This window comes from Solea solea, chromosome 7 (assembly GCF_958295425.1).
Source record: "Solea solea chromosome 7, fSolSol10.1, whole genome shotgun sequence".
NCBI lineage: Eukaryota > Metazoa > Chordata > Actinopteri > Pleuronectiformes > Soleidae > Solea > Solea solea.
The window spans coordinates 24483873-24506759 of record NC_081140.1 but is presented as its reverse complement, the minus strand read 5'-3'; the positions used below and the strand labels follow the sequence as shown (position 1 = coordinate 24506759).

The 22887-nt window shown below is 40.9% G+C and overlaps 1 protein-coding gene across 1 annotated transcript in view; it reads right to left on the bottom strand.

Moving 5' to 3' along the window:
• gbe1b (glucan (1,4-alpha-), branching enzyme 1b) overlaps positions 1-22887 on the bottom strand; it is a 150242-nt gene that overhangs the window by 99718 nt on the left and 27637 nt on the right. Inside the window, exons 6-10 of the mRNA XM_058633707.1 lie at positions 22509-22599; positions 18944-19153; positions 2090-2205; positions 462-589; positions 18-116 (exon numbers count right to left, since the gene is read on the bottom strand). Coding sequence (XP_058489690.1) covers positions 18-116; positions 462-589; positions 2090-2205; positions 18944-19153; positions 22509-22599 — 644 coding nt within the window. The remainder of the gene's footprint in view (positions 1-17; positions 117-461; positions 590-2089; positions 2206-18943; positions 19154-22508; positions 22600-22887) is intronic.

Below are 22887 nucleotides of genomic sequence, written 5' to 3'. Positions count from 1 at the left end.
AGAGTAACTCATCTTACCTGAATCCACTTGTCAGGAATGGCCATTGCCAGTCTGTAGTCAAACCCGAGCCCTCCTTCCTGCACCGCTCTGCAGAGAGCGGGCATCCCCGACACATCCTGCAGAGAAGTCACACTATTTCATATCTTATTTTTCTCTCTCTCTCTGTGTGCACAGGTGTTTTTCCCAGGAGTCGACCCGAGCGAGATCACGTCAATACCACTCCACAGCTCACATATTAAAAAGGAAAAAAAAAAAATACTATATCACAGAGCAGAAAAGAAAAAAAACGGGGGGGGGGTGAGGTGACATCCCATTTCCTTCTTAAATCGCTTGTTAATCTCACCTATGAATACGTAAGTGAGGTTACTAATAAGTGGTTTTAATGAATCATAGCTGTGGGCAGTGTCTTTGCAGAGTGAGTGGATGCTGACGGTGTGTGTGTGTGTGTGTGTGTGTTTTACCTCTGCCACGGTGATGCAATCAGGGTAGAGGGTGTGGAGAACGTGATTGGCAAGCATCAGGTAAACCAAAGAGTCTTCATCCACCTGAAGGCCAAAATACTCGCTGTAGTCCCCGGTGAAGCCCACGCCTGAGGGTTAAACACCCACACAGTCAACACTCATCATGTTTTCCAGCCCTCAAAACTTCTAAAATCCTCATGTTGGCAGCTGTATTTTTTTTTTTAGTTCTGCAGCTGATTTAATGTCATTTTCTGTGATATTATTTCTGTGAAGTAACACCTCTGCGTCGGCTTTATAATAACATAACACACATATAATCCACATTTTTTTACTGCACACTCAACAGCTTTTAGGTCTATCTTGAGGTTCACACTTCACACTTGTTACGCACGCGTTTTCCTCATAATAAAAAACGTGCAATCCGTCCTTGATATATATGATATTTCCATTTGTTTTGTATCCTCGGACTGAATTTAGATTTAAGACTTCTCTGTGATTCCAACAACAAATGCATCACGAATACTCTGGGTAATATTGTTAATTAACTGGCTCTGTCTATTGGGGATCAGTGTAAGAAGTCATTTTAATAGTCAAATCTGTTTCATATTAAAATCATGCTTTTCCTCTCCCCGTGGTTCAAACCCCTTGTTAACAGGTTTGTCTATAACTCAAAAAAATGCTACTGTTGGTCCATAAAGCTCTCGATAATCTTACTCAATGTCCTCTCTGATCTCGTAACTGCTTATTCTGCTCCGGGGTCACATTACTCATCCTCAAAACAACTCACAGAATCTTTTTAATCTTTCTTTTAATCCTGTGTGCCGCCGTTTTAATGTGGTAATCTGTACTTTGCCTTATTTTGACTTCCTTGTCTGATTGAGCCCTTTGTATTTTTTAACCTCCTGTTGTTGTTTTTTTTATATACTTTATAAATAAATATGACTTGACTGAAGTTTTATAATAATAGAATTTCACGCATCCATCAGAAGAATTTCTACATGCATTTACAAACATAATATAAACAATGTATTTTCTTTCTTTACAATATTCCCTAGTGTAGATAATGGTTTATTAATCAGGCAATGGTCACATTAATGTTACACATACCTGTTTTTACGAACTTGAAAAAGCTTGTTTTGCTGGAACATTTACAAAATATCGATGTCCACAACTCACATTTTGCAATAAACATAACAAAAATAGCATGTCATTGACCTCTATGTGCATTTTTGTATTTATGTATGCATTCCTTTATAGTTTATTTAAATTAATTAATCGCATTCACAAATGCACCGCCGACATTTTGTTTGCCCACATGTCACTGAGTCACTTCACAAGAGTACAGCTGTATGTATGATATGTATACTGGATATTACCATTTAGTGAGATGACTGGCACAACTAATTGGCAAATAATAATTTAGTGTTAGAAGGGGCGGAACACGTCTGAGTTTGATTGGAGAAAATTGACCCCTGTTTTAAAGACTAATGTGACCCAAATGTAGTAATATTTTTGAAATGGTAACCAAATGTTTTCTGGGAAACGTTTAATAAATGATTTACAAGTTATGTTTATGCACATTATTTAATTATAATTTACAGATAAATCGTAAACAACTCCAGTCTTACTGATGCCGTGGTGATGGTACAGCATGGACGTGATGCCGTCAAATCTGAAGCCGTCAAAGCGGAACTCCTCCATCCACCAGCGCAGGTTTGACAACAGGAACCGCAGCACTTCCCAGCTACAACACACACACACACACACATGCCCACACAAGGTCAGATAAACATGCGCCTGTGATTTATTTACACATCTCATCATCAGCACTTTAGCCACCAGAGAGATTAATTTCCACAGCTCGGGGACACTCACATACTGATCAGCAGAGCTCCCATTATGATGTTGATGGGAGTGTCACTGAGTGAAGATTTCATTAAGTGCGCTGTGAAAGGAGACGCCGTCTTTCACGCGTCCATTTGTTGAGACGAGAAATCAGTAGCTTCAAAAAAAAAACGAGCAAAGTTTTTACCCGATCTCCATCAAAAACACACAAGTGACCACAGGGCAAATGTTTACTGATGAGCGTTTTTCATCTCAGTATCAGACACAATCTGCATCCATGGCAACACCCTAAAAATGTGACCAAAGGCTACTGGTTATCCTTGAGATGCTTATTATTTGTATTTTCTCCACCGATACGCGCATTTTTGAGGGGGTTAACGTATCTAAAAACTCTTAAAGGAATACTTCACCGAATTGCAATTAGCTTTGTATTACTAGAATAGGGGTAGCATTTTTGAAAAATTGTGCTTCCCAACCCAAGTTTCGCCAGAGTCGAGAAATATCTTCATTCTTTTTTTGTTACGTGCCCACCAGTGACACTTGGTCCGAGGCTTGAAACTCCCAAGCTAATTCCGCACTTTGTAGACCCACTCGTAGGGGGGCGGGACCTCATTCCCAGAATGTAAACAGTGTCCGCCATCTTTGCTAACAGTTACGCTAACAGGACCAGGTGTCACCGGTGGGCACGTAACAAAGAAAATAATGAAGATATTTCTCAACTCAGGGGAAACTGAGGTTGGGAGGCACAATTTTTCAAGAATACTACCCCTATTCTAGTAATACAAAGCTAAATGCAAATTAGTGAAATATTCCTTTAAGGGTTGAAATGGAGGTCAAAAATGTGTGAAAGCAGCATTGTACTTGGACCCATGTGTAGCTCCAGGGCCTCTATAGCACCCCAGAAGTAGGATAATGGCAAGACAAGTGGGCCAAACTCAGTAAGTAGTTTTTTTCCCAGGAATTTTCAGGAACAGGAAGTCGGCCATTTTGTGTTAACTGTACCATTTTGGATTTTACGAAACTCAAAATGTTAAATCGTATTTAACTTGATATATGCCACACTTGGACCTGGGCGTAGCATGTTGCCTCTTTAGCGCCCCCTAATGTGTTCCCATGGTTATTACAACCTCAGTGTACTCCAGCCTCCTGAGACTTTTGCTTAGTTTTCAGAAAGTACCACTCAACAGCGGTGAAAGTAGGTCGCAGGTATTTGTCTTTCATGACGCACAACGACGTTCATTCATACCTTTCTTTTTATCTCGAAGTCATGATGACAGTAAAATGTTATTTTGGAGGTGAGAGCTCGACAATCAAACACAATAACGAATAGCACAATAAAGCAACAGATACAAATAATCAGGCAGTAAAACAAAGCGCGAGGCAGCAGTAATTATGTCATCATTTATCAGTTAATTAAAGCAGCTCCAGCTCTCGGTAATGACTTACTCTGTTCTTCATTTAAAATTATTCAGAGGGATAAGGGGCCCCGAGTTTTCGTCTAAAGGTCATTTCAGTAGCAGGGGCCCTTGATAGTTCTAAATAACGGATCTTAACTGAGTTTTTCCGCTCATAGCCGATCGTCACGTTGTTGCCAATAAGAACTAATTAGGACGCGAAATTGGGTAAATGCTTCATCGTTGAAAAACGGTCTTTGTTTCTGCCCGCAGGTGTACGCGGCGGAAGAATTTATGAACAAAAACCAAGTATGGGATTTGAGTCTGTGTTGCTGCTGAGAAGACCAAGTCGCTTTAAGTCTCTTTGGCTTCCGATGACGATGGAATGAGCTCCTCTGGGGTAAAGGGGGGGGGGGGGGGGGGGGATGGATCAAACCAACAAATCCTCTGAATATGAAATCATTACTTGTGACTGTTCCGTTGCCCGAGCCGTGCTACAAAGCATGAACACACTCTGGACTGTGTTGGTGGAGGCTCGAGGAGGTGGATTCCATAAATGGCCCCAGTCCCCGTCTCTGAGTAAGCGATGGGGGAATCATCTGGATCTGAACAGGCACTCAAGGCAAAGTACACTACGCACCTCACCTCTTTCCCATTCAGCGGCGTGTTGCCATGGAGACGTCAGTTATAACTCGAAGATTTTGGTCTTCTGGTCTATCCAGTGTGCGTAATGAGCAACAAATGAAACGCTGCACTCGCTGCAAACCTGCTGGAGAGCAGCAGCAGTGGCGAGGATGTGACACAAATGACACATCCACGCTGCTGATTAACTCTGAACCGCTGCCTTTTTGCTTACAGGCGGGAATTCACTATTCAGTTATTTGCTCTACACTAACAATAGTTTTAATGATACGTGTCCAGAGAACTGATAACAATAAACCACAATCCATCCCTGAGTCTACACATTCCTACTGATCAACCCTCCATCTGACCTCGACATGTCGTTATGCAACACCAGTTGTTGTATAATGACAAATAAAGATCCTTTCCTTTCCTTATTTCCAAACTGTTGAACCTGAGCTGTCCCTCAAATATGCTCATTCCTAACCCTGTCCATCCTGGTCACTCCCAACGAAAACCTCAGGGGTCTTCAGCTCTGCCGCCTCCAGCTCCACTTATACGGTCTTTTAAGGCGTGTTTCCATCGAGTGGAATGGTTCCATTTGGTACAGTGAGGTACATATTTTTAAAGTTTCCATTAGGAATAGTATCAAAATAACCATCCCCAACCGTTGGCACCCTTCCCTTAATGGAACCAGAGTAGAATGGTATGGTACGGTTGGAGCTAGACTGGCTGCTGTGTCGTGTTCAATGTTGTCGTTACACCGGTACGATGTCACGCAAGTGAAGGTACTCTTCTTGGTTGAAATGCCACTGTCTCCAAGCCATACACCACCGTTTTGCAGAACTTCCCTTCCACTTTTGCTGCCGTCCGTCTGTCACACATCACCCCTGACACTCGTCTCCACCCACTCCACCCTGCCTGCACTCTCTTCTTCACCTCTCTTGTGCACTCGCCATTACCTACTGACCTTCATTCCTCTCTTCCTCCGGTCCCCCCCACTCTCACTGCCGATAGGAAACCAGAGCATGTGGAGAAAATCTGCGCCCATGTGGTGGTGCCCAATAGATAGTTGTCAAAGCAACATAAATTAGTGTTATAATATTTATGTCAATGTATCTTAAACATTGAATGATTTTGTAATTTTGAGCTCAATTTAGAGCAAAAAGAATATGGTTATTAAACAGTTGTATACATGTATATAACTTTACTTATCCTATTATTTATACAGACACCACTGGAGCTGCGACGGTGACTTTTATATCGCAGAAACTTGGTGAAATATAATTTGACCAGCACAGCTTCACAGTAACCTCCACTGAAACACTGTTTAAAGTTTATTACCACTATTAAAAAGAGGGGGGGGGGGGGGAACTACAGCACTGCAGGCCCTGAACCCTCCCATAAATACCACAGACTTCTATGTCTATCTATTACAGCACTTTCTATTATGAACTGGACCCCCTCGTAATTTCAACAAAGTTAATAATTAATAGGCCTGCGTTAAAAAAAAAAAAAAACAAGAAAAAAAACTGCTGCTTCCATGAAATCTGTCTTCTCTCTTCTTTATCACCCACTATTTTCTATGGTCACTAGGCGGCAACAGTGTTAGTGGAATTTGCATGTTTTTGTAAGGCATTTATTTAAAATGTTTAAAATTTGTGTCAATATTTTTCAAACAACACTTTTCACGAAGCAAGCCACACTTAATGAAATAAGCAAAAAAAAAAAAAAAAACCCAAAATCAACAGACAAATTGCAAATAAAATATTGGTTTAATCTTAAAAAAAATATTGTATTTTTTTTTTAAATACACTTTTTTTTGCAATGAACAGAATTTTGTTTGCTCCGACTGTTTTGCGTTTACCCTCCCTTATTTGTTCTTTGTGCTCTGACCATGGGCGGGGCTTAGGAAGCTGCCTGCTGATTGGCTACTGAGTTTTGGAGCGACTGCTCAGTCTATCTGGAACTTATAACTAAGTATCTAACGTGTATCAGATTATAAACTTTACTTACAATTATTTTGTCGGATTTCGACGGGGAAAACTTGGGGAACGAGTACCAGACGGACATCGACTTCAAGCCTGTGACTACTTTTTATTTATTCATGTATTTTTTCTATTTTGTGTACATTTTATATATACATATTTTTATATTTCACTACTTTCCACAGTTCTTTTCACAGTTTTGGTATATATTCCAGTCTGGATATTATACTTTTCACACTTTTATGTCTCTATTTTAAGAGAATGGCTCTTTTTAATCTTGTTTGTCTTTTTGTGGTTGGTGCTTGGTGGCTCTGTTGGAGCACCCTCACTATCGTTGTACCAGACAATAAAGACTAATCTATTCTACATCTGGTCCACTGAGCTGTCGCCAATCAGAAACTCAGTAGCCAATCAGTAGGCTGCTTGTTAAGCCCCGCCCATGGGCAGAATCGCAAACAAAACACCACGGCACAAAGAACAAGTGTATTTTCAAACAATAAAATTCAATATTTTTGAATGATGAAATCGATATTTTATTTGCAATTGGTGTATTTTGATGTTGTGGTTCAACAAGTGTTGCTTGCTTCATGTGTGTGTGTTGTTTGGAAATCACAAATCTAATTCCATAGATTTAGGAGCATATGGAGGTAAAGTTGGTGCAATTTAAATACGCAACTGACAGCGTTTGTGTCCATGGCGGCTCATGTTTGGCCAGTGACACTCATAATAAGCACCTTTGTGGGGAAAAACACACATTTAAATGATTGTTTTGGATGGAGAATGGTGGGACAAAGGCCTATAAGGGATCACCTTGAACATGGATAGCATAATTTCCCTATCCATCAGTTTTGACATCATAATGACAAGTTTAGACAAAAAGGTTGTCTCTCTTTTGTTTAGCTTCAACTAAACATAAGTCCCTTTTACAGGCTACTGTAGACGACCCGCCACCACTGAAGATAAAAGGCTTCCTCTGTGTTACAAAACACAATGATTATATTATTATTATATCACATTTCTGCCGGTAGATAAACCCCATCCTCTTTAAATTCTGCACATCCTGCTCCTACTGACACCTCTCACAGAGTCAACATCATCTTTTTAATGCCTATATATTTTTGTCCCTGTAGAAGTGGATATGAATAAAAAAAAAAAAAAAAAAAATGTTTGTGTTTGATCTTGTGTGGCAGATTTTATTTGCACTGCTTAGGATAGAAGATGAGAAATCTTATGTGTGCATTGTGACGCTGGATGTGGGAGGGAAGTCATGAAGAAGTTCTGATTTGTTATAAGGTTATTTGTCTTATATTCCCAATTACCCGTTTGGACACAGAGGGAACTGCGAGGTGAGAAGGGCTAAAAGCGTAAGGCAGAATTTTCATTATTAATCAATTCATTTGATCCATTTACTACACTACTTATCTTTGAGTGTGATCCCGAAGCTGCTGCCAATTCCAGCCAATGTTGGGTGAGAGGCAGCGTACAACTTGGACATTCAGAGAGAACCCAGCTTAGCCGGAATTGGAGAAAAATAACCTTTAATATATTTGTTTTCCCATCCTCTCTGTCTGTCTGTCTATATGTATATATATATATATATATATATATATGTACAGTATATATATATGTACAGTAACAGTGGAAAAACCCCACAACAAACCAGACTCTGAATTAGAAAAGTTTGACACAGCACTGCATTTGTTTTCCCTTCTCCGATTTGACGCCACACTGAAGGGCAGCTCAACACTTTTTTGCTTGAATGATGCAATTTCCTCGTGTCAAGAAGTTAGCGAAGCAGCGAGGAGTCCCGCGCTCATGCCTCAGCAACACTTCAGAACACATTTCCCAACGCAGACGTCCACCGAAACACAAGAGTATGTGTCTTCTCAATAATAAAAAAAAATAAATATCATTGTTTCATCCCCGTGAATATCCAGGGGAGGGTTAACATTACTTCTACTATAGCAAGAGACAAAGGACTGACCCGGTTTTCTCTTCTTTTTTTGGGTGAGTCAAGAAAAGCACAGCACAAAATAGATATAAGTGTCTTGCCGTCTGCGCTCCGCTCCTCCGGGGCGACCAACCCCAACACTGTCTGACAGGTGTGAAGCTGCATGTTACATCAGCACTTCCTCCTTCCCTAGGGGGGACGCACAAGGGAGCCCAGCCTGATCCGATATAGCAGCCTGGCTGGGTGGTCACGCAGACCCTGTGATTAATAGATTAGGTCCTCCACTCCGCTGTGCAGAGCCAACAAAGGCTCAGACACAATGTAACCCCACGGGACGCAGATAATAGCCAGCGAGAGCCAGAGGTGTGAGATGAAACCATACTGCCACATTAGGAGCCACAGTGCCATTCATCATCAAGTCCAATTACAGTGGGGGAAAGTTGGATCTCGGTACCTGACGCAACACGCCACTTATCCATGCAGTTCAATGAAGTTATCACTCAGCGCGCCGTGTTAATGCAAAAGCAAATTGCAAACTGCGCCGTCCTCATGTTCGAACTCAGCGGTGACAGTGAATCCCGGCTAATAAAGTAAAGCGCTAATCTCGCCGCGTGTATTTGAAGATAAGGTAATCTGTCATCTGTGCTGTTGTTTTCCTTTTCCACCACCATTGCTATAAAAGCCACCGCGCGTCGATTTAAACAACACGCGTGCGTCCTTTATGCCGAGTTGCTCCTTATCAGAGTTTATTTTCCCATTCAGCTGAACGCGGCTGCAGCTAATGATGTGGTATTTACATCCTGTCGCGACCAAGGCAGCTAGGTAAACACCTTGTGTTTCCAGATGTCAATTTTCTTTTTTGTCTTAACATAAAAGGCGTCAAGGCAACTTATTGCCCCCGATGGCAGAGATTTAAGTCCCTGTTTTCACAACATCACAGGTGAGCTGCAGATAAGTGCAAATAAATTTAAGCAGCTGGCAGGTCATTCCACAAGTGTGACGCTCAAACAACAACGCCAGACAGCCTGATGGATGAAGTGCATTTGTTCGGCCAAAAAGGACAAATAAGGTTCTTTATTTAACACTTTTCAAACTTTTCTCCAGCTCCTGCAGCACTAACGCTCCTCCTACCCCTCCTAATATCACAGGACAGGAAAAAGAACAACTCTGCCATTCAAACGTGTTTGTCTACGCCTGTGTTTTCATGTCTGATGCAGGGGTATATGGCATTTCAACATTATCCTTGTCAATGTGTGCTAAAGGTGTATATAGTCCCTTTTCCACAGTACGGTTATTTTGCATTTCCATTCGAGGTAGTACCTGGTACTTTCTTTATTCCCTGCTCCAACAAGGTTTCAAGTGAGCTGAGCTGATACTATTACTACTATTTACTATGACTACTATTACTATTATTACTATTACCATTACTAGGCTTGAGCAAGACGTCCGACACAAAATCAAGGCGAATAATGCCAAACTGTACATTGGTTAAAAAGACTTAACAATCCTTAAAAAACGTGGGTTCATCTCCAACAATTACCAATGAAATGTCTTAAATCTCTTTTTTTAGGTTTCTTTGCAACATCAATAGCCGTGCTCCTTTCCACCAGAGGGACCCGTGTGCAGAGTATAATTCCCCAAGGATATAAACTGAGCCTTAAGAAGGAGAAGACATCTAGTTATCCCTCGGATCACTCGATTTACATTATGCTGAAAGGCTATTATGGAATAATTAATAAATAGTACCCCCAAAAAAAATTCTGCCTATAGCACACATTGGGAGCACAATTTATTCATGGAACTTCACAATTTCATTCATGAAAACGGGTAAGTCAGCTGGTGGATACATTAAGCACAAGTGGAATTATGGAAATGTATGAGCGGCCAATGCCCTGTAATGTATTTTAATTACTTATGTGACTAAAAGTTTAATAAAATAAAAAAATCTACATTTAGACGTCACTATTACTCCAGTAAAACACACAGCAGAGTTGGCCAGTCAGCATTGTGTGCATGTTTATGCTTGGTATCATGTTAAGCAGCCTTTCAGGCAGACTGGTGAGTCTGGCTGCCTCGCAGGGTAAACTCTCCTCTCGCTGTCTGACAGACTGTCCCTGTATTGCTGTGCTTTGTGTCAGCTATCTGCCATTTGTCTGGCATTCTTCGGGCAGCCTGGCAGCTAGCTGTTTGTGCCTGGCATCCGAGGAGAGATGTTTTCGGCTGCCCGCGAGACCGTCTGAGTGTGTTGCAACCGGTAATTAGTATCACCTTGTATGTAGTTTGGTGCCTTTCAGGAATCAATTGAAGTCTGTATTTTAACATCACCTATAGGTCCAGTGTGTAGCATTTTGGGACGGTGTTTATGGCATAAACTGAATACGAGCATACACAGGTTTGTTTGTGTAAGTGTAGGTTTGCTTTAACATAACAACCGCCTCAAAATAACCCTTTTCATGTGCACTTCATTAAGGACGCAGGCTTAAGGGAGGCTGCCACTGTGTGCAATTTGAATTTTGAAGCAGAGGCTTTTGAAGGAAAGAAAAGTCCTTTCTGATGTGCAGAGGCAGCCAGAGTTCACACGTATGTTTTTGATAGGGAGAGGTGAGAGGAGGACGTTTGGAAAACTGTGGCGTGGATTCAAGTGTTTGTATTTGTCACGCGGACAGCGAGACAGACAGTTCTGTTTCAATATTACGCAAACATCAGATATATTGGAATGTATCGTTTTTCAAAATATAATGAAATAATTCTGTATATTCAAGTTGCATTTTACAATTTGAATAAAGTGACATGATTGATGATGTGAGTGAAGTGGCAATTATTAATAAGGTGACAGATTGACAGCTTTCTTTAAATTGACAAATTGACAGTGTCTGATGAGTTCTCTTTTTTGTGTGTGTGCTGCAGGTAATTTGCCGTGGGAATAATACACAATTCAATTCCTTATATGGACATCCTGGGGGTGTGTGCGTATAGGTGGTCAGGGTTTAAAAAATGTGTCTTCTTATGTGTTTGTTGAGTCAAAGTTTAATTGGTTATCAAAATAGTTGACGATTCATTTAGTAATCGATTAATAATCGATTCATCGAGTAAGTGTTTAAGTGTTGAAACATAGTAATGGAAAAAAGCAGCCAAAATCCTCTGTGTCCTAAGGGTTAAGATCCCGATTACCTTAAGTCATTAACTCTTATTCACTTACTCCATTTTGGTTTCTGTTGTGTTATCTTTAAATGACAATTGTGACAAAAAAAAAAAAAACAAAGAAAGAGGCAAATCACAGCTTTACAAATAAACACCTCGCTAGTTTGCCAACACGGCTATTGTGTGCTGCAATGTGTACCAAACCACTTGCAAACGGTTAATTACAAAAACAGGCCAAGTGGAACTTGGCAGCGAGCCTTGAGGGAGAGTGCAGCCTTGCAGACTTTATTGAGGAAGTAACAGTCCCTGGGGTCGCAAGAGCAGAGAAGGGAGGATAGGCAACACTGGGCACCACTCAATTAGTATTTGTTAGTATGGAATTAAACACCACTGACAAAACTGTTGCTAGATCAGCGGCGATGGGAAATATTTATTGGCAAAATAATAAAAAAAAAACTGTTTTTTACAGTAGTAGAAAACAAATCCCTTGTAATAATAATACCAACAAACTGTAATTAATACAGATCGTGTACAAGTAAAAAAAAACATAAATGCCTGATCCCTGTGCTGGGGAATCAACTCTTTGCTCATGCAGAGTTACTCTGCGGGTATTTTCTTCTTTGTGTCACACAGGTTTATGGAGCTGGGGGTGATGAAGGTAGAGAGCTGCTGGGTTCTTACCATCCAGCACCTTCTGGTAGCTCCGACTATCCACCATGCACACCTACAGCTAAGCTGAGCTCATTAGCTCAAGCTCACCAGAGGGGAAAAACAGCTTTTCCCCTCCCTGTGTGACCTGATGGGGCAGAGGCAGCACTCTATATCATGGGCACTAAATACTGAAATGACTGGAATCTGGACTTTAGTTGAAATCTGAGGACAGTGTGCTGAAGAACAGACACAGAGGGGGAGTTTTTTTTTACTATTCTTTTGAGATGGTTTCTATTCTGTTTATTTTTTTGCTTCCGTTGCATAATTATAATAATTGTGATTTTCATACACATTTCATTTGCATTTAGCCAACAAGCCAAAGTGAGAGTGACACAAAAAAGACCTCAGATTCTTTTTATGTTACACAGGGTTCTAGCAAGGATTTCAGCCTATTTTTACCTTTTTGGGCCCAAATTGTCCACTTAAACAGCGTTAGTCAATGTCTGTCTGTGTGCTTTATAGCTTATGAATGGTGTTGTGTTCTGTGTTTGTGGCAGAGTTTGATGCCCTAGCTAAAATGCACTAGCTAGAACACTGTTACATACACTGACCTGCATTTAGTTTTGTATTACTAGAATACTGTAGGGGTAGTATTTTTGGAAAAAAAATGCACTTCCCAACCTCATTTTCCCCTGAGTTGAGAAATATCTTCAGGCTTTTCTTTGTGACACGCCCACCAGTGCTATGTTATGCTTGGTCCTGTTAGCATAACTGTTAGCAAAGATGGCGGACACTGTTTACATTCTGGGAATGAGGTCCCGCCCCCCTATGAGTGGGTCTAAAAAGTGCAGAATTAGCATTGCAGTTTCAAGTCTCGGACCAAGTGTCACTGGTGGGCACGTAAAACAAAACAAAAAAAGAAGATATTCCTTGTATCAGGGGAAACTGAGGTTGGGAAGCACATTTTTTTCAAAAATACTACCCCTATTCTAGTAATACAAAGCTAAATGCAAATCGGTGACGTATTCCTTTATTTATATACACCTATTCAGCTGCTTGTTAATGCAAATATCTAATCAGCCAATCACACAGCAGCAACTCGATGCATTTAGGTGAAGACAAGCAGACGAGGTTCAAACTGAGCATCAGAAATGAAAAAGAACGCTGATTTAAAAAAGAATGGCAGATCTACTGGGATGTTTACACTCAGCCATCTCTAGTGTTTATAGAAAGTGGTCAAAGCAAGAGAAAATATGGCCGTGAGTGACAGTTCTCTGGGAGAAAATGCCTGGATGCCATAGATTAGAGCCAGACGGTTTTAAAATGACAGAAATCTGACAATAACCTAAAAAACTAAACAAAAAAAACACTTTATTACTTTTCCTCTGTACCCACTTGTGTAAATTGCATAATTTATACATACGGCTCTTCAAAAGGCAACATGTAAGTGGATGATAATAGAGAAATAAAAATGGAAATAGAGAAAGTTATTAAGCAAGACTGTGGCCTCTAATAGGGAAGTCTATATTATTACAGTCACCATGCTATAGCATATATTTATAATCACTATAAAACATAATTACAATATCACTATTGCCCAATTCACACGTCATTAACAAACATCTGAATGTAATAAAAACACACATATGGAATAATCTCATAAAAGAGTGAATTATTGGCCCTGAAACACAGAGACGATCTCTTCAGAGCTTCAGAGCATGAAGCTGAGAGAGAGAGAGGGAGAGAGAGAAAAAGAGTTTTTTCAAAAGCCTGGCCACAGGCCCGCTTTTCATATCTTATGAATTCACACAAAGATTGATGAAAAATGGATGCAAATCATCCAAACCTGTGAGGGGGGAGGGATTACAGAACGAACCCACATCAAGCTTCTCACAACTCTCTCATCTCAAGGCCCTGATCTCCAGAAAGAGGCTCGGCTTCAGAGGCTGCCAACCCCACACGACCCGACCAGCCACCGTCTCAAGGTGACCTTGTCTTTGAAAAACACTTGTGAAGGTAACAGAAAGTGCAGATGCACACTAGTTTTGGAGCAGTTTGATGATTTTCGCTACGTCGTCTCAGGGCACCGCCACCAGCTTTGTTGTGTTTATGCTGAAACACGTCTTGAATAAACCCGGAGTCACAACAGACATTTCACAGGTGTTACCAATGACATTAAAGTGAAACTAAACCCTGAGACCACTTTTTTTCAGATGAAACCAGTGTTAATGTGCATATCAAGTAATGTTATTTGTTGATGCAGGTGCAAGTATTCACAAATGTTGCGATACAAATCTGCTGCCTCTCCAAACTCCAGCTACTGCATTTAAATTTAGCCATTGGCCTTCTCCACTCTCGCTGGTACAAGCCCTCATCCCCTCCCCATAAACACTGGAGGTGTCGATTCGTCGTCTTTCCGTTTCCCCCATTTGCAACGCGGTGTTATCAACAGAGGCCCGATCCACACGGGAATGGAAAGAAACATTAACAATATTTTTCCTTCGTCATTCCAACGGAGTTCTCCGAAAACGGCGTTGTTTCAGGAAATGACTTCATCCACACAAAACAACTCAAAACGCATACAGTACATATGCCAGGACTGCGTGTGGCGCTATACGCTGCTCCACCAAAAACAGAGAAGAAGACATTGAGCATGCACATGTGTGCAAACTACAAGTATAATCACAGAGACAGAGACAGAATGAACTAAGCCGGGGGAAAGGAAGGAAATAATGGAAAGAAAATAGCAGTTATCATAAAGCGAACAGTGCATGTTCTCCCAGTGTGTGTGTGTTTTCTCCAGGTTCTCCGGTTTCCTCCTGCCGCTATGATAAACTTTGGAAACTTGGAAAGCCTCCGAGAGGCTCGTCTCACTGAAAAAAATCCACTCAAAAGTGGAAAAGGTTCTTTTTTATTTATCCTTTATTTACCCTAATTAGAGTTCCACTTCATTTTTAAGAAAGCCCGGGTCGTGCTGTTGCTCAAACGTGATAGTAGGTCACACTACATAGTTGACACTGTTTCCTGTATTTTCTGGACGTCTTCCAATGTATGGTCATGGAAAACAACAAATCTAACAGCGTCCAAAGAGTTTGGCACAGCTCTGTGCATAAACCCTCTCGACAGAAAGGCGAACATCGGGACTGAGAGCAGATTGTTTTTGACGCAGCTCAGTCCTTCAACAATCACGTCGGTCTTCAGTCACCTCAAAACTACTTCTCGGATTTCAACAGCTTGGAACCAATATTCTTAACACCGAATGAAGGCACATTTGACTCCAACGCAATTGAATTTAACACACGCGGGACGGCCTAGGAATCTATCTTAACATCCTCCTCTCCACACTGAGGTGAATGTCATATGAGGGAAAGCTGAAGAGAAACACTCGCCCGACTTAAAATAAATAAAAGGTGCTCTTAGATCAAGATGCAGCACTGGAAGCAAGCGGCACGTAAGAGGCAGCGACCAGGAAATATATCTTTGCTCTTCCGCGATAGCCGCCATCAGTCGGCTTCTTTCAACCTAATAAGAACATCATGGTCGGACGGCGAGGGCTGATAGCGCGGCGGCTTGATTAAAAACAGGCTGTGTTTCACACAAGGTTCACGGCTAGCCTCCAAGGTTCATTTCCTTCTAAAGGGAGAAGCAGAAAAGCTTGACACGAACGGCACGTCCAAACAACCTGCGCGAGGCAGAGAAGACAAATGAACCGACTATGACACTGCAGAGCTCCTTTGGGCTTTTACAAATGACTCCTCATATGCCTCCCAGTCGTGGCATATGTCTGCACCGTGTCTAATGAGTGCTTCTGATATGAGGAGAGTTCAATAACTAATGAAAGAAAAAAAAAAACCCTTGCTCTCTTATTATAGCCTCCATGCCTGACACTAAGCATTGTGTAATGCATTGCAAATGGCTGCACACTGACACACACTTATTAAAAGCGTCTGATAGACTCAACACTGCCCCTTTTTCTAAAGTGCACTGGGATCCTTCTGTGGGCACCGAGGCAAGAGGAGAGACACTTAATTACGAGGGCCTACAACAACACCGCGCCACGGTTTGGTCGGAAAAACGGCCTCCCTGGACATCCGACTTCTCACCTTTCTCTTCACACTGTTGTAATTAGCTGGTAATGTGAATATAACTAGAGTCCAACAACAGTGTGACATCAAAAGTGATACAGGTCCCTGATTGGTCAAAAGTGAAGTACCAAAAAGCATCTGGAACAAAAGATTCCACCGTTAATATCGTTACTGTTATTCTAACTTCATTTTAGAACGGTTAGGAATGAGAGAATGGTAATGGCTTATCGAGAGTAAAACGTAGCTGTGAGTAAACTGGTGGCTCTCACAACCCCAATATACATCAAAAAATCTGTCGCGCTTAGTATGTACGTCACAGTTCGGGGCACAAGTGTATCGATTGTACCGCGGTCCAAACAGTATCCTTGCTGTGAGGCAACGATGCTAGCCACTGGGCAACCGTCCCATTGTATGTGCATTTTTTTTTTTAAATAAAAATTATGCATAAACTAATGTAAATATTAAATCGATGAAACAGGTCATCAAAGAGCAAAACTCATACAAAGAATAAAGTTGTAGTAGTTTAGCAACATGTATACTGTTTCTTAGAATAAAAGTGTGTAATCATCAGCCAATGGTTATTAGAAAATGGCAAATATCAGCTCAACTAAGGTCATTTTCACACACGAGTCAAATAATGAACAAGACAATTCGCTCATCTATTGGTTAATGCAGGACAACCATTGTTTCCTCCACAGCAGAGCAAAACACAGAGCTGCATCAAATCCTATCGGCCTTAGTTTTACGTGAACATACGACACATAAACGCTGCAACAAAGGGCTCAGCCATTTTTCCCGGCTATCATTCTACACGTGCATATGTTTTGGTTGTGTTTACCCACAATGCCCTGCATCGCAGTCCACTTCGGAGTTCGGTTGCTCATTCACACGTCCCTAAATGAACCGGACTCTGGTGTGAATGCACCTTAAATGGCCCAACTGATCAAATGGTCTACCTCTTGTATGACTAAGCATCTGTAAGGAGTATCGATATCAAAATCAGTCATGATGAAAAAAATCCCCATCGCTACAGATGAAACAAAAAAAAATCTGAACTCATAAATCTCCCATCTCTCACAGGAATATCAGATTAACAGCAAATCCAAGTGCACGGCCACTTCGGCGAGAGATTTGATCCGTCATTTTTTTCCCATCCCATCTTGCTGTTGACCTTCAACACTTCACGCTGCATCAGATACGTAGGCTCAGAAAATAAAAAACGAAATTGTATGTCAGCTACCATTCAGCCTCATTTATCAATCCCATCGTAAATGTCACTTTTTTTTCTTTTTTTTTTACCATTTTTGGGGGTTTCAAATTCAGAACCTTTGCAACACGGCTGCTCATTAATCAATCTCGTTCTTAAAGGTTGAGTGTATATTTTATACACCTGATGAACCCGGAGCTAGTTTAGCCTCATATATAACACTGAAAAACTCCTCCACATCGAGTTAAAAGTGCAGTAATCTATGGGCAGTTACTTGTAACAGAAGTGGAACTAAAAGTATAAGAATTAGAAAAAAAAACCTGTTATATCAGATCATGAAAAAGGCCGATTGAGGCAGATCTATTGTTAATGGTACAAATACATTAGTGTGTCATTTTATTCCTCACCTAATTACAATGTGCAGCATTCTGTATTAAATATGCTCTTAAGGCTCTTGCAGCTTCTATAAAAGACTTCACAATCACCTGTCATCGTTTCCTGTGAACACTCCCCCCCCCCACCGTTGTCCAAGTGAAAATGTTAATTGGACTTTGCTTCAAACTCACATCCGTCGTGCTTTAACCGTTGTACACTAATGCTGATCTAAAAATATGTGGTGCATCGCTGCCGATACACTTGATGCATAATTATGCTAAACAGAACACAGCTCGAGGTGAGGCGGTGTAGGAGGATGAATTCAAACTTGAAAGGTACAGATCGTATACATTAAAGGTACAGATCGTATACAAAGTAGAACACTTTAATGTCAATTTCAGAAGACGGCAAGTGTTTTTTTTTAATGTAACAAAAGTCATATCTAGAGTACTGTGCAAAGGAAGAAGCCGGAGAACCCAAAGAAAACCCATGCACACGGGGAGAACAGGCAAACTCCATGCCGGTTTCCTCCCACAGTCCAAAAACATGTAGATTTGGGGATTAGGCAAATTGGACACTCTAAATTGACCATAAGTGTGTGAGTGGTTGGTTGTTTGACTCTATATGTGTCCCTGTGATGGTCTGGCGATCTGTCCAGGGTGTACCACGCCTATTGCCCTCAGGTGGAGGATAAAGCAGTAGAAGATGGATGGATAGATATATATTATCAGCACGATATCTGTATCTGCTTGGCTTTTAAAATGTATTATCAGATGTTGGCAAACACACCAGGATCTGCTGATATGACTAATGACTACAACTGTAGGCTTAACAGGCCGTCTTTGAGTTCTATGCCGGCGCCCTCTACAATAATTATTTTTTTATTTTGCTCAATAAAGAACATGTATATTGTACATTTGCTGCAGGATGAGAAGGCAAAATATGATGATAATTTCACTACAGACGAGACAAAACAACCTCTGCAGTTGGGAGCAGGGAAAAAGGTATATATATATATATTCATAAACTGTATTGGCTTAAGCACTTCTTATTTATCGGCATATCAAATATCGGCAAAAAAGTCCCAATATTGTTCTACCCTACATGAATTATTAGAACAAACACAGGTTTTACCGATAACATTAATCTGGGTTCGACTCCAGGTTTAAGTCACACTGTGACTGGATGACACATGTTTGAAAAGGAGGCGGGGTAAGGTGGTACCTGGAGTAGTTGAAGAGGCGGCTGTCCCAGAGGCTGTGCTCCCCTCGGGGTGGAGAGTGGAAGAAACACGTGTCGGAGCCATCAAAGCGGTTCAGTCCATCCTCCGTGTTCTTGGAGGCGTGACTGTGAACGACGTCCAGCAGCACCACGATGCCCATGGAATGCGCCACGTCCACCAGCTGCTTCAACTCATCTGGGGTACCGTAGCGACTACAGACACACAAAAACTTGGGTCAGTTCACCACGTCCACACCCATTTTAACAGAAGAGTTTCAAAAAAAAAGTGTTCCAGGAAGAAATTACAGAGATTTCATTTGGGACTATATCACATAATATACGCTCACTGGTCTCTTTAGGTAAAGTGTTAGGTGTTCGACTGCACATAGACGCAAAAATCTAATCAGCCAAATCACATGGCAGCAACTTGGGCATGTAGACACGGTCGAGACGACCTGAAATGAGTACTTCAGGAAGTGAGCTACTGGGATTTTCAAGCCCGTCCATGAAAATGCCTTGTTGGTGAGATTAGTCAGTTAAGAATGGCCAGATGACAAAGAAGACAAAGACAATTGGCAAGAAAATTTCAAATAACCACTGTTTTCAACAAAGTTATGCAAAAGACCATCTTTGAAGACACAATATGTCAAACCTTGAACCTAACTTGTACCTAATAAAGTGGCTGGTGAGTGTATTTGGCTAACATAGTCTGTCACTAGCTCACCTGCCTACCTCGAGTCTTAACAATAAGCTAGAGGCAGTGACAACAGTCGAGGAAAAATGTATTTATACCAGTAATAGTGCTTATTCCAGGTCCTAATGTCACTATGTTCACACACATTTAGATACATCATTGCAGTCCCTGTTGTTGTAACAGTCAGGCGTCCAAACACTTTTACGTCTATATCGCGTAAGCAGAGGAAGCGTGCATCGATGTTATACCTCCTTTGTAACATTCTGTAGAACGACAACACGGCATGTTATCCGAGTAAACACTTTCCCCCGAAAATAAACCTGGTTGATGACTTATGTAAGGTGATGACACCAACAAAAGTCTTCCCACTAGGATTTGTTTTTGTACAATCACAGCGTCAGCAGGTTATAATTAAGTAGCAAGTGCGCACTGACTGAATTTAAATTTGCACCAAAATGTGTTTGTGCTCGGAATAACAACAGGAACATTATCTCGTGATCGCTCATGCTAGGACTTTTGTCATTTGATAGCATTAATATAACTTCTCTACTGTGCTTAATTGTTTATTTAAAGAATAACAAAGAATACACAGTGGAACAAAGAAAACCACAGAGTAAATGTATGCACGTCTACACACACACACACACACACACACACACATCTGTGTGTACAGTCCTGATCTTGTCTAATAACGACTTTCTGTCCTTGCAGCTATCGTCATATCAGCTTCCTTACAAAACAGGACACAGCGACAGTATTAGCCGCCTTCCCGCTACTCATCCGCTCAGGTTTTAAATGACACCGAGGGATCAATCATGGGTGAAATTACACCATATACATTACACTTTGGGTTTATGCGCTATTCCGACAGAAGGAGCGATCTCTGAAAGGAGATAGATATTCCGACTAGTCCTCCTTTATCTAAAAAACTTCCTCCACTTCCTGGATTAAAGGCAAAGGGTATTTACAGAGTGTGTTTCTCTGATATCAGACTTCCTAACCTTGAGTTGAGGTGACTGAGTTGAGTAGGAAGTCGCTCACTTTGTTTGATTTCATGACAGCGAGCAGTTGCTCAATCAACCGCACAAAGTATATCGCGCTCAAACTCTTTCAGGTTTTGTAGACGCCGCTTGTGGCAGGTAAAAGTGATGCAAATGAGGAAGGAAGTGTAACGAGTGTTTCAGTTTCCGGTGCATCCAAACAAACCGTGAGCTGAGAGCATCTGTCATGTTCCATTGTTTTAGAAGGAAGGAGAAGCAGATGGAAGGGGAGAATGGCGTCCAACTCAATGATATTTGATATAACGTGATATTTCCTACTGTGTACAATTCAGGTGAAATTATTTAAATTTGGCAGAAATTGAAGACAAAATAATTATAATTACTTTTGTATTATTAGCAAAGTGGCAACAGACTGTGACCTCACCCACTGACATTTTTTTTTCTCTGCTTTAAATAGAAGACAACATACTTGAAAGGGGAGGAGAGGAGCGTAGTGATGGAGAAGAAGCAAGGGGCGGATCTAACCCAGAGAGCACTTTGTAACTAGAAGCGGCGTCAGGTCACGGTGCCTGACATCCCCTGTCAATCACACCATGGCCACACACACCACACACTAAAGTTTGCACCGTTTTACACACCACACACTAAAGCTCGCACCGTTTTATCGTGCATTTTTTCCACAAGTTACAAAGTGGACATCATGTTGTATCGAGGAAGACCTTCAACTAGCGACTCAGCCTATAAAGCCCTCAAGAGAATGTTTACTAATGTTATAAATCAAGAAAAGAAGTGGCTGACTGACTGACTTCAAGTCGCCCTTGATGGACATTGAACAGAACAGGAGGTTGAGACTTTAGATGAAACAATTACTCGATTCATCAATTATTATTCGATTACTAAATAACTTGTCAACTATTTTGATAATCACTCATCGGTTTGAAGCTTTTTTTCATTATTTAAACAAGATTTCTGATTGTTTTTGCTTCTTAAATGTGAATATTTTCTTCATTCGAGAACATCATCAATTCTAGGTTTGACCAACACTGACATTCTTCAGTTGCAACTCTAGTTGAGACACATTATTTTCATTATTTATACATAGTCTATAGTAGAGATCTCGCTATTAACTAGAGATAGACCAGTTGATTGGGGCAATATTTGCCATTTTTCCAATAATCTGCTTTGGCAGATTATTATTTATTAACCAGCCAATTATTAAAAATTATACATTTTGTTTTCAGGAACTTCATACATGTCGCCAAGTCACTAAAACTTGAATCTATTAACCCTTTAACACCGCATTATTTGCATTACTGTAATTACGTGACGGTTTGTGTTATCGGAAAAAATGTCCAACAGTTTCTGAAAGCGGAGAAGTTGCATGTAGAAGGCAACGTGTGGTTATTGCAGTAATGTCTCCTGCGCTGTTGCAGGAAGCCAGTGAATCAGCGTTTTTGTCACAAGAGAGGAAAGACTTGGTAAAAAGGCCTGTTTTTGGACATTGAAGTAGGTGTTACAGAGTTAAGTTTATACTTTTTTTTTTTATTGAAAATACTGTGTAAAACTGCAATGCAGTGCAGACATAAAATGTAGATTGGAGAGACAGTCCATTAGAGTTTTAATTTAGTTATTTGTCATAAATGAAAAGCTGTATTTTATTAGATGGCGTAAAAAAAAACGTGGGCCAAAAACATGGCTATCAATTATCTGCCTTCTGCTGCCCTTCTTTTTTTTCCCTTAAAATTCAGCACTGGCATCAGTTTTAGAAAAATCTGTCAACTTCCTCCTAGCTATAAATAGTAAAATACATGGGAGTTATGTTAGAAAAATCAATAAGATACAAATCGTACAGTGAAATAGAGGACATATTTACCTGGAGGCAGCAAAGTAACTGGTAATCTGATATCCAAAGCTCGCATAGTAGGCATGCTCCATGATAGCCATCATCTGAATACAGTTGTAACCTGAATATGAACGGGGAAAGAGCAGAAACAATATCACTACTACTGTACATATCACTACTGCCCCGCTAACTGGCCTCCCGACTTGTGCTATGAAACCACTACAGATGGTCCAGAACGCAGCGGGGCGTCTGGTCTTCAATCACCCCTCTGTTTATTGAGCTCCACTGGCTACCCCAGTGGTACCAGGTACTTTTTTTTAGTACCTGCTCTGGTGAGGTTCCAAGCGCGCTGAGTACGTACTATGCGTGACATGTTAAAAAAAAGTCACCGCAGTTTCATGCATCCGTG